General features: G+C 32.6%; 1 protein-coding gene across 50 annotated transcripts in view; it reads right to left on the reverse strand.

Annotated features, from left to right (window-relative positions):
- The window catches only part of ank2b (ankyrin 2b, neuronal), a 245,000-nt gene that overhangs the window by 63,605 nt on the left and 168,826 nt on the right, over positions 1-12,569 (reverse strand). For 24 of the 50 annotated variants that reach the window (XM_073906502.1, XM_073906503.1, XM_073906479.1 and 21 more), the window contains 8 exons: positions 12,302-12,400; positions 12,124-12,222; positions 11,866-11,964; positions 10,529-10,627; positions 10,358-10,430; positions 6,832-6,973; positions 4,461-4,545; positions 3,010-3,101 (listed from right to left, as the gene is read on the reverse strand). In XM_073906502.1, coding sequence (XP_073762603.1) covers positions 3,010-3,101; positions 4,461-4,545; positions 6,832-6,973; positions 10,358-10,430; positions 10,529-10,627; positions 11,866-11,964; positions 12,124-12,222; positions 12,302-12,400 — 788 coding nt within the window. Of the gene's footprint in view, positions 1-2,667; positions 2,704-3,009; positions 3,102-4,460; positions 4,546-4,715; positions 4,728-6,831; positions 6,974-10,050; positions 10,105-10,357; positions 10,431-10,528; positions 10,628-11,865; positions 11,965-12,123; positions 12,223-12,301; positions 12,401-12,569 lie in introns of all 50 variants that reach the window. The other 26 variants (XM_073906471.1, XM_073906470.1, XM_073906469.1 and 23 more) reach the window with 4 other exon arrangements.

A 12,569-nucleotide genomic window follows, 5' to 3' on the forward strand; every position in this document is an offset into this window, starting at 1 on the left:
TGCTGACTGCAGAGCCGTTGCATGTGAATTGAGTGTTCATTTCTCTACTATGGAGTCAATCAGGGGCCATATACTTGCAAAATAAAAGAAAGTGGTCACACTTTATTTTGATGGTCCGTTAGTTCAATTTAAGTTACGTGGCATCTACATGCCAACTTCTCATTAGATTATAAGTAGACTGTTAGGTTGGGGTTAGGGTTATTGTGAGTTGACATGTACTTGCAAAGTTTCATAAAGTCGGTTAAATGTCTGTTGAAGGAACAGTATCAACAAATATTAAGCAGACAGTCTACTAATACTCAAATGGACCATCAAAATAAAGTGTTACCAAGAAGGTTTTGCAAACAAAAAATAAAGTATTGAGCAAAAAAAAAAAAAAAAAGCAAATCTCCTAAAATCACAAAGCGAAAATTAAGTTTTGAGAAATAAAAATATATTTTGCCTAAAAAAATAATAACTGCAAATAATAATAAAAAACTTTTATTTGGTTTTATTTTGCAAGTATTTATGGCCCTAGATTTACTCCATACTCTACCATAATCTGATGGAAAAACACATGTTTTTTAACAAGAAAGTAAACCTAAATACTTTGTAATATTAGTTACAATTATATAAATGATTGTTTGATATTTATATACATTTTTTTGATGTTGACTTTATTGCTGTTTAATGACAGGGATCCTGTGTCTTACATCATTGTGACAAGATAGTGGCAAGATCCTGTGTCTAAGCTTACATCATCGTGGCAAGATAGTGGCAAGGTCCTGTGTCTTAGCTTACATCACTGTGGCAAGGGTCTCTCATGATCAAAGCGACAGTTGAAAAAGTTGAAAAGTATCATTCGAACACTGACCATAAGCCTATTCCATTCAACAGGCCTCAGAACTGCAGGCCACGTGTAACCCAGAACTCAAACGTTTCACCCATTGACCATGATTGGGATGCTCTGGATTTCCATATACTGTATGACAGCATGTTCCATTTTCTGCCATTATCCAGCAACTTTGCATTGCCATTAAAGAGGAGTGGGCCAATTTTCCACAGGCCACAATCAACAACCTGATCAACTCTATATGAAAATGGCAAAAATCTTAAAAAGTGCACTCTTTTGAACCCAAAACTCTTTTGAATCGAGTAAATAAAAGTAAATAAGCCAACTTCATTAAATTAATGCAATTGTAAATATACAGTAAGCTCCATGATCAAAAATACAAACATTTTTTACCAATTAATTAAAACATTAGAATTCATGAAGTACATCTAAAAACGGTTTCTATGTAAACATTTTATAGTTTCGATGCTATCAGTATGTGAATATTGTACCTTTTGTATTTTGTCTATGCAAACGTACGGTAAGTAAACAATACATATACATGATGTACATATATAATATATACAATATATTACATATATGATGTACATAAATAACACTGTTTGATCTTCATGCAAACACACACACAGCACCTGCACAAACTGTTTGGAAATATGACTTATGACAATACAATTCTCGAGACACAACATGCAGACAAACAAAAGATGTTAATGTGTAATGTTAATGCATATTGTATTTTTTTTACAGATGAAAATATCTGATGTATCTGTTTCTTGTGCTAGTTCATTGTTACATACTTATTATAATTTTATCTTATGATAACAACCCTCATTGCACAGTTTCCCTTCCAAAAATGCTGGTCAGGATTATAAATATAGAATCTTGGTATTGTTATATAATATTATTTTAAATGTTTATATATATATATATATATATATATATATATATATATATATATATATATATATATATATATATATATATATATATATATATATATATATATATATATATATATATATATATATATATTTGTCTGGTCTCATGTAAGTGCTACTACAACTACTACTACTACAATAATAATAATAATAATAATAATAATAATAATAATTATATGTTTTTTAATATATCCTTTTTTGTGATTTTACAGTCGATTGGAATGTTATCACTCGATTGAATGCGCATTATCAGTGGTTGTCAGTAGGGTCAGTTTTCATCCATCCACATGGTTAATCAGCTATTGATCACATACGGGTGCAGCTGGAAGTTAATGAGAATTATTTATATTATTTATAAAATTTCCCATTAATTGTATTTTATTAATTTACCCTTATTAATCTACCTTATTAATTTTATTATCTACCCCTACCCCAACTCTAAACCCAACCATAACAGTAATGTAATATGGCAAAAATAACTACTAATAATTCAAATTAAAACTCATAAATTATGTATTATTTAAGTAATAATAAACTATGAATAAACATACTGGATGTGTTAGAAAATGAGTTACAATACAATGATTAAAGAACATATTATAAACAAATAAGAAACACACAACAAATGATTAGTTGTCAAGATGAGTTTGTAAAATGATGAATAACATTCAAACTTGCAGTGCCTTTTGGCATCTTTGAGTTACAAAGATGATGTTATATGATTCTACAGTTAAATCTAAAAGCCTAGTATGCTAAAGTAACAGGGCTGCTGTAGATACTATATACATCAATAATTTTTGAATGAATTGCAGTATTCCAAGAGGCATAGCAAGAAGACACCAAACTAAGTGGTTCCTGTGTGGAAGACACTGAGGTCCAGAGACCCACTGCAGTCACCTGCTATTGTCATGATCATGACATGGAGAACAATGGCTGAAGACCAAAATCCATCAGAGAGAAAAGTCAAAAAGAGAGAATCAAGTTTGAAAGACAGTAAGTGAGAAGGGACAGTTCATTGCTTTTTCAAGGCCATCATAGGAATCAGGTTGTTAAAGATTCATGCAAAAACTGTATTGTATTACACATTAATGAATTGTAATGAATTGTTCAAAAGTTCAGTAACATGCACAGAGACGTAAACTAAGTCAGTTTAGAACTGTGTTGACAATGAGCGTCAGTATTTGTACAGTAAGTGTCATTAGAAGTACTGTATGTGTGATCAAGATATATTTTCCATACCCAGAATGAGCAGGACTTGAGGAAAGTGCTATGTTGTCCAAGTTTTCAGTTTCCCATGAGTCCTTTTCATTTTCTCTTCCAAGAGAAGACACCTGGAATGAAGAAAGCCATTTCTGTTATATTAGTATAATACAGACATTCAATCCAGAATTCAAGAAGTCAGATTCTGCAGACATCTAAGAAAAATCATTATTAAAAGATTGATGAAACAATACTGTTAAAATTCAATATTTTAAGGGACTGCTATCATGAAAATAGTTATAATATGATTAACTTAATTTGACTTTCAGGGCTCTAATTTAATGATCTAGGCGCAAAGTCTAAAGCGCATGGCACAAAAGCATTAAGGGCATATCTATATTCACTTCTGCTATTTTAAGGACAGATAAATATGCTCTGTGCCCCAGCACAAGTCTAACAGGATTGTGATTATTCTCTTAATGAGTTATGGGAGTGTTTTGAGCACAATTAAACCAATCAAAGTCTCATCTTACATTCAACTTAAGAGTCAATTGTGTCACTCAAATAAAACGATAATAAAACGGTGTTGTTTGCACTCTGCATACTTAAGTGCAAAGATTTGTTTCAAAACTTATTATATCTTGTTAAATCCAAACACAAGTCCTATTCTTATGCTTCATATGTTGATGTATACATCTCTAAATCCTGACAGGTGGACAAATCTAAACTTGTTTTTATTAAAAACAAATATAAATATGCATATAATAATTAATACTGCTAATAATAATAATTATATACAAGTGCAAAATGTCATGAATAAACTAAAAAAGCCCTATAGACATGAAGAAGGCATGGAGGCAGTGGTTTTTATATTTAAGTAGAAAATAATCATTTTGAGACATTGATCCTTTTCATACAATTTTTTTTTTCATATGTAAAGGTATTTGTGTATTGCTGTACATCCTGTGTACATTAAGCATGCACAGGCGCATAATTCATACATTGTGCGCTGGTCTTTAGACCTGCTTTCAGTTAGTCAATAGTGCAGTGTATTTCAGTTCTTCAAAATAGCAACATGCCAATAATGCACATTAACACACCTTCTTTGTAAACCAGAACACTTATGAGTCTACAAAGTGACGTAAATGGATTTGCAATTTAAACAACATGGTGCAAAACGTAAAAACTAAGGTCGCACTGGTCGGAAAATAGCTATAAATCTAGGCAAACATGTGTTTAACATTATTGCAGTGGGTGTATTATTGCCAGTATGTATGTTTTAAGAGTTTACATTGCATTTCATTTTGATATACATTTCCATTTTGGAGAACTGGTCTACTTGGGATTATGAAGCAATTGAAATAAAATCTGATAGTTTAATTTTTTTAACAAAGAGAACCCACTTTCATTAAATAACACATATAAGATGAAACAATATGAATGCTCTGAATACTCTGAAAAAAACATGTTTGAAAAACATTCAGTATCACCTGGTTACTATAAATCACATCCTCCATAATTCCATAATGTTTTGAGTAGTAACTCTGGTGGGTGGGAGTGTAGGATCTGTCCAAACTGAGGGAAAGCATACAGTAAACACAACATCAGTCAACAGGCACTCGTGACTCTTTTTCATCATCCATCCATCCATCTATCCATACATAAAGCAGATAGAGTTCAACTACAGAACAATGTATAAGAACAAAATCCATACATACGTACAAAGTACAGCATTTCCCACATACCTCTGTAGGCGACTATGTCAGCATTAGCAGAAAGGAGAAAGTGTGATGCAATTAAACATATTTATTGAAATGTATAAAGTTTGAGTCAAACATTTGAACTTTAAGTGATCCAGCAAGTATTTTAGTAACAATATATACACATAATTCCAGAAAAACTACATTTCGATTTAACAGACATTAATTTTCTCTCTTGATTCCACATAGATGACAAAACAAAGCAACATACAATTTAGTAATGGCTCCAAAAAACGGTAAATGCTTCAGTCTAAATATATATATATATATATATATATATATATATATATATATATATATATATATATATATATATATATATATATATATATATATATATGTGTGTGTGTGTGTGTGTGTGTGTGTGTGTGTGTGTGTGTGTGTGTGTGTGTGTGTGTGTGTGTGTGTGTGTGTGTTTTGTGCCCCAGCACAGGTCTAACAGGATTGTGTCTATTCTCTTAATGAGTTATGAGTGTGTTTGAGCATAATTAAACCAATCAGAGTCTCATCTCACATTCCTTTAAGAGTCAGTTGTGACGCTCCATGGTGCATTTACATGACAGACATTGTAAGTGGAAATACTAAACGCTAAAAGAACAAGCTTTCTTCAATCAGCCTCTTTACTTTACTCCTTTACTTTTGTGGATAATGAATTGGTTCTTATCAAACCCTAAGAACTTCATTTGGACAAAATATGTTCAAAATAATTGAACCGCCATGTTATCTATTTCCTTTATTTATTAAAATAATAATGCAAAAAGCATAATTTGTTTGAAGTAGTGAGTTTTTCTTTGTGTTAAGTATTTGCCTCTGTTTGTTGTGGTTTTCTTTTCTCCATCGCTACCTGCTGTCTCTACAAGCAATTCATTATCAGTGCACAGGTGCGGTGAATCAGGTGTTGACATGTGGGAGCTTGCTCATGTGTTTGTGAAGTCCTTTTAAACCCGACTGGAAGATAGTTCAGAGAGTCTCCTCTCCCGGCTTTTTTTGTTTATTTGTAAAAAGAAAAAAAAAATGGTGCTGTACTGTAATTGCTCAGCGACAGTTAAGGGGGTTTAAAACTTAGTTAGTTGTTGAGTTTTTTTTTTTTTTTTTTGTTATTTGGCTTTACCTTCGCATGATTTTTATGTTTCCTTTAAAATTAAATGTCAAATAAATTTGACTTTACATTATTTCTTTGGACAATCATCCAAGTTTGAACCTCGGCTGGGTCAGTTGGCGTTTTTGTGTGGAGTTTGCATGTTCTCCCTGCGTTCATGTGGGTTTCCTCCGGGTGCTCCAGTTTCCCCCACAGTCCAAAGACATGCAGTAAAGGTGAATTGAGTAGGCTAAATTGTCTGTAGTGTATGAGTGTGAATGAGTGTGTATGGATGTTCCCCAGAGATGGGTTGCAGCTGGAAAGGCATCCACTGCATAGAACATATGCTGGATAAGTTGGCGGTTCATTCTGCTGTGGTGAGCCAAGATTAATAAAGGGACTAAGCCAAAAAGACAATGAATGAATGATTGAACAATCGTCTTTGTTGTTGTGTTTTCTTTTTAACATGAGATGAGACTCCGGGCTCCTCAATAATTTAGAGGTCTCCTATTTATTTAAATTTAATAAAACTATATTTATTTAATAAATATAAATTACATAAATGCATTGAATGTTGCCCACTGACAGGAACAGCTAAAACACCAGTAGAGTAGTGTGGGATTTCACTTAATAAAGAAACACTATGCACCTGCACACACACACACACTCTCTTGTAGTCTGCCATTGTTGTTTTGGTTGTCAAATACTCATTGCATATAGACTGAACGCATGATACACTTAATACATATTGTTGTATTTGCAATTTATGATGAAAATAGAAATTTTTAATGAGCCATTTGAAAATAAAATGCATAAATTTACCATTATTTTTAATCAACCCTACAGGTGAATCATTTTGTGTTTGAAATGACATTGTAGTCTTTCAATGATTATTCATGCAGTTCTTATTGACAATTTGCCCTTTTTATGCTTGACAAATGACAATAATCTGAGAAGAAACATTTAAAAAATAAATAAATATATAATAATAACAATAATCGGTATTTCATCAATAATAAATACCTGTCTGATCTGCCTCCTTCTAAACTGAACCGCAGGTAGTTCATGCCATCCAGGTACTGGCCAGGTAGTGAATCATCTCCTAATTCTCTCAAATCCTCTGCTCTCAAATATTCACCACCATCACCTGTCATAGTGTCATCACCTGGTGACAGACAGGCAGAGAATGTCATTAATGGGATTCCATAAACTCTGCACATTTACACATTTGTTTATGATCAAGTAACATGAGAGACCTTGATTGAAACCTTGAAAAAAAACTGATTACATATGCATGCATATAAACACGCATATAAACACACACACACAACCTTTATTTGATAAATTCTTCATTCTTCATACAGATTGCATATATCAGCAAAGCCTCTATGCTTTTTGTAGCACAGCAATCTAGACTGCGGCAGTTCTACAGCATTTAAATCAAGGTTAAGCTAAATGAAGCTGCTGTGGAGTCTGGCCAGCAGGTGCAGTGTCTCTAGCCAGTACTGTATACCAATGAACTGAGGACATACTGTAGACTGACAGTGGAGTTTGGCTTTCAGATGCATATTGGCTGCCTTTGGAATGGGAAAACAACACAAAAAGTGCATAATATGATGAGAAAATTAACAATAACTTAAATATGAAGCACATAGGACCCAAATAGTTGTTCAAAGTGGCAATAAATATTATTTTATTATTATTTTTTTTTATTTAATCTCTATTATCTGTGATGTCAGTTGTGCTTGCCACTTTACAAATCAGTGTTTCATCAGTGTTGCCCTAAAATTATTGAACAACACCCATTCTTGTCTTGTCTTCAGATCTTTTTTTTAACCTTCATTGGTCTTGATTTTAATATACAGAGACGATACAGAGGGGTATATAGAGTGCAATTTATTGCGGGAATAGTGTAGTATATGGACTTTCTTATATTGGATCAGCTGGAGGTTAGAGTTAATGGAACAGGACCTGATAACTTGAAGAGCATTAGTCCAGTTATCTTCTGAAATCTCTAATCCCAGGTCCCTTTCCCAAGACATCTTGAAATTTTTTGTTGGAGGGATGGTATCATTAAAATATTCAACATATCTAGAGAAAAGAACCCTTCAAGTTAGGCTCCAATGTCATACATGAATAAAGATAATCAGGTGCTTTGAACATTTCGAAATTGGAAGTATTCTTTTTAACATAATTCCGTATTTGTAAATAACAAAAAAAAAATGAGAGGAAGGTAACCCAAACTTTTGTCTTCAGATCTTTTTTAATCCACTTCAAATGTTCACTATATAGATAGATATAAGTAAAAAAATGTGCCAAAATCTACTTCTTTATTAAAAAAGAACAATATAATTACTTGACAGAAACACTATATTAATTACTTGGTAACACTTTATTTAATGGTCCATTTGAGTATTAGTGGACTGTCTGCTTAAAATCTGTTGACACTGCTCCTTTAACAGACATTTAACTGACTGTAAGAAACTTTGCAAGTACTTGTCAACTTACACTAACCCCAACCTAACAGTCTACTTATAATCTAATGAGAATTAGCTGACAGGTAGATGCAATGTAAGTTAAATTCAACAAATGGACCATCAAAATAAAATGTGACCAACCATTTAATTTTTTTTTATATAATTAAAATCCTAACACATTTGCATATTGCGTTAGGGTGCTATACGGAAGCATGTTTTTCTGTTTGTTATGTTCCATGTTAATTTTGTGTATTTATTTTTCTTACACTTCTCTCTTTGCTTCTTACTTCACTCTTTCTTTTTGGTTCAGTTAACAGTCGTTATGAAATTGCCAGTTCCACCAATCCCCAGACGAGCCACCAGGATTTAACCTTGTGGGGTTAGTGGCCACAAACGTGGACAACACATTTTAGCTCTAATCTCTAATGTTCTATATTTTGTTACAGACATACAGTGTCATCCTGCAACTGTTTTGCAGCATATGAAATGTCCCAAATAGTATTTTACTGTCCAAAATGGGCAAAAAAAATAGTTTTTACTGATAGTCAAAACATGTTCAAAATGATGTGTGTATGTGTTGTTAATGCATAAAAAAACAAAAAAACAGTGAGGGAAAAAAACTGCTGTGTTCAAGGTAGAAATAAAGACGTTTTCATTCTATTACACAAAGGTGCTTTATTATGTTTTATGGAAATCCGGACCACGAGTCCACATATGGACATCATTTTTCTCTAACAGTACATAATATCAAAAGATGATACTTAATCTAATTAGGTTCTGAAAATCCCAAATAGAACAGAGAAATAAAAAATGCATGTAAAAAACAGCTTGGGACTTAGGAGTTTAAAGCTCCAACAGATCAGTGTGTGGTGTGCGCTCTGCCTTGGCATATCTTTGTGCTCAACGCTTTTGTGTTTTTGGCATGCTTAGGCATATTTGGTCATTTATTTTCTCAGTTTTACTGCGATAATTAGAGTTTACTTGTTAGTCTTTGTTGGCTTTAAGTTACTGCTTTGATGGTTGTTGTGTGATTCTAAACTGAGCTTTATGATATTCTTGTTAGGCTTGTTTTAGTTTAGCTTGTTTTTGTTAGATTAACTTGAGTGTTTTGCCACCAGTGTAACTTTGAGTTTAGTAGTTTAATTAGTTTAGATTGGGTGTCGTGTGCACTGAAGATATCGGGTTTCATTTTCATTATTCATTTTTACCGCCTAGTTTAGATGTTAAGACTTAAGGATTGTTTTGTTAATTTTTATCTTTGCACATTGTTTTTGTTTAAAGAGATTATTGTAAATATATATATTTTTTCTATTATTATTGTAACTTTTTTTTGTTTAAGCCATTGAGTAAAAAGCTCAAATGGAAGTGTCACAATTTTAAAACTGTGTAACCACGTCACGTGCATGTGTTTTACACTCACCTTTGAGCACTAATTGTTTTTAACATGCCTTGACAGTAGAAGCGGTTGCAAGTGAGCCTTTTTTAGAACATCACTTGCATTTCTGGAGCGTAAAAAAATACTTTGTTGAACACATAACCTAATTATTTTGGGTACAATGCAGTTCTAATAAACAAAATCAAAACAAAGGTTTTAGTACATATCATTGTGTTAAAAAATCAAGCCCTGCAAAGGATTGTAAACCGTTTAGTAGCCTACATGTACACCAAGTGTAACCAATTCCATAAGACCATGCATCTTAAGTTTGTTAAAATCAACTTTAAGCAGTTATTAAACCACATCAGTCCATGCTCTGTCCATCTATACCTTCAAAATCAATAGAGTCATCTGACATCGCACCATCATCTACCAGCCTCCGAACTGCAGGAAATCCCATGTTAACACACATCAGACACCCACATTTGCAGTTATACCAGAACACACAGAATATGTGCCGCATTACAAGAGAAAACTGATCAAAATCTTGCCAATGTCATTCTGACTGATTTTATATGGACTGTCACAGACAAACAGACAGACAGGGATGGATGGATGGATGGATGGATGGATAGATAGAAAAAATAGTACAATTTAAGTCAACAATAGGGCAATTAATTTATTGTTTCACACTTACCCTCTTCATCAGACACATCAAGGACTTCTGTCATGGTTTCTGGCACATTTAGTTTGTGTTTCTCTGTCACTGTCTATATGCAAGTAAATTAATTTAATTAATACAGTAAAAAACACACGCATTGTATCCATGTTAGGGCATCTTAAAAATCATCTTCCAAGTTTAACTTACTGTTGTTGTTGTGACAATTTCTTCTGTGACCACTCTTAGTGTGTCTACCACAGAAATGTATCCAAGGCGACGTGCAATGGCAAGAGCAGTGTTTCCATTCTACACAAAGCAAACATGGCATTGACATATTCAATGCTTTTTGTTTTCTTTGGAACTGTAGGTGACACACTCTTTTCCTATCCGCATGCACCAGATACCTTTTTATTAACACGCCATGCTACTCTGTGTAGTTTTGAGTATGCTCCACACAGCACACAACATTCCTACTTGTTAACTCTTTACTAACATGTTTTACCATTAACAAAGCACTATGGAATTATGAACCTTACTGTAGTGTACACTACTTCAGCATTACCAATGTGTGTGTTTGTTAATTATTTTTCACATTAACTATTTAACTAATCAAGCTAACTAACGTGTTAATTATTTAATTCATTCATTCATTCATTCATTCATTCATTCATTAATATGTTTAATTTATATATTAAATTTATTTTTGCTAAATATGTGTTGTTCACTGTTATGTCATGCTATCTAATCCTTGAACAAATGCATTAGTTTAAGTGTGAGTAAACATTAACTAATTTAAAGAATCAATGTAAAAAATGGGTCCCACTTTATATTAAGTGGCCTTAACTAATATGTACTTACACAGGAATTAATAGTTTGTTACAATGTACTTATTGTGTAAATACATGTATTTACTGTGTAAATATGCTTGATTTAATTCAAGTATGTAATTACATCTGCAATTAACTTTTGTACTTACATTTGTAAATACACTGTTGACCATCCCTTACACCTTAACCCACCCTTAAACCTACCCATACCACCAAACCTGTCCATAACCCAACCTCTATCCCAACTCAAAAGCACCACAAGTGTTCTCAAAGAAATCATAAACACAGTAAGTACAATGTATTTATTTTTTTGATGTGAGTACATAGTAGTTACGGGCACTTAATATAAAGTGGGACCAAAAAATGTAAAGGTGATAAGAATAAGTTAACATGAACAAAGATTATGTATTATTAGTAATATAATAGTAGTTGTTATACCACTAATTAATGTTGACTAATCTATTAAATAACACATCAATAAAGGTTTAGTTAACAATAACAAAGATCAAACAATGATTAACATATGTTTTATTCACTGTTAATTCATATTTCACAAACGGTAACTAGCATTACTAATACACCCTTATTGTAAAGTGTTACCTATTTATTTTTCAGGTGAATTTGTATTTAAAACAATGTTGATGTTTTGTAGATTTTAATAAAGCATCTGCAAGAATATAAATTGCTGTGTGTGTGTGTGTGTTTATATTTACTCACCACAGTGATGGCATTGGGTTTGGCCCCATACTGGAGTAAGACATTAATGATGTGTGTGTTGCCTTGTTGTGCAGCCTGGTGCAAAGGTGTATAACCATTCTGACAAAGACAAAAATATTATATTTTCCAAAGTGCATATAACATGTTTCTACCTTTTGTGTAATTATTACTTTTGTATATAAAACTTAGGATTATATTGAAGTGTTTATGTAAAGTTGTATACATAATAATACAAATAATGGACACACTGAGAAATACCTTTGTTTTATCGTTGACACTTGCCCCACTCTTCAACAGAAAATTAACCATCTTAGCATTTCCATAGTGACAGGCCACAATAAGAGGTGTGTATCCCAACTGGAAAGAATATTATAGGGCCATGGTCAGTAAAATTGATTAACAAAAAATTTTTTGGTGTATGATAAAATCTGCTTACTTTGGTTTGTTGGTCTAAGTTGGCACCTTGCTTCACTAAGATCTCACCAACACCTACTTTATCTTCTTGGGCAGCAAGGTGAAGGGATGTAAGTCCACTCTAAGAAAACATGAATTACATAAATTAACCAACCCAGAATCATTTTTTCATATATACCCATATACACATTTCTGGTGAGTGCTAAATACTTTCCAGGAGTTGTTGTTTTTTTTTTTTTTTTTTGCAGTTTTGATTTTCGAGAATCCACCAGAGGGTGCTGTGTACACTT

This window comes from Danio rerio, chromosome 7 (assembly GCF_049306965.1).
Source record: "Danio rerio strain Tuebingen ecotype United States chromosome 7, GRCz12tu, whole genome shotgun sequence".
In the NCBI taxonomy this organism is placed as follows: domain Eukaryota; kingdom Metazoa; phylum Chordata; class Actinopteri; order Cypriniformes; family Danionidae; genus Danio; species Danio rerio.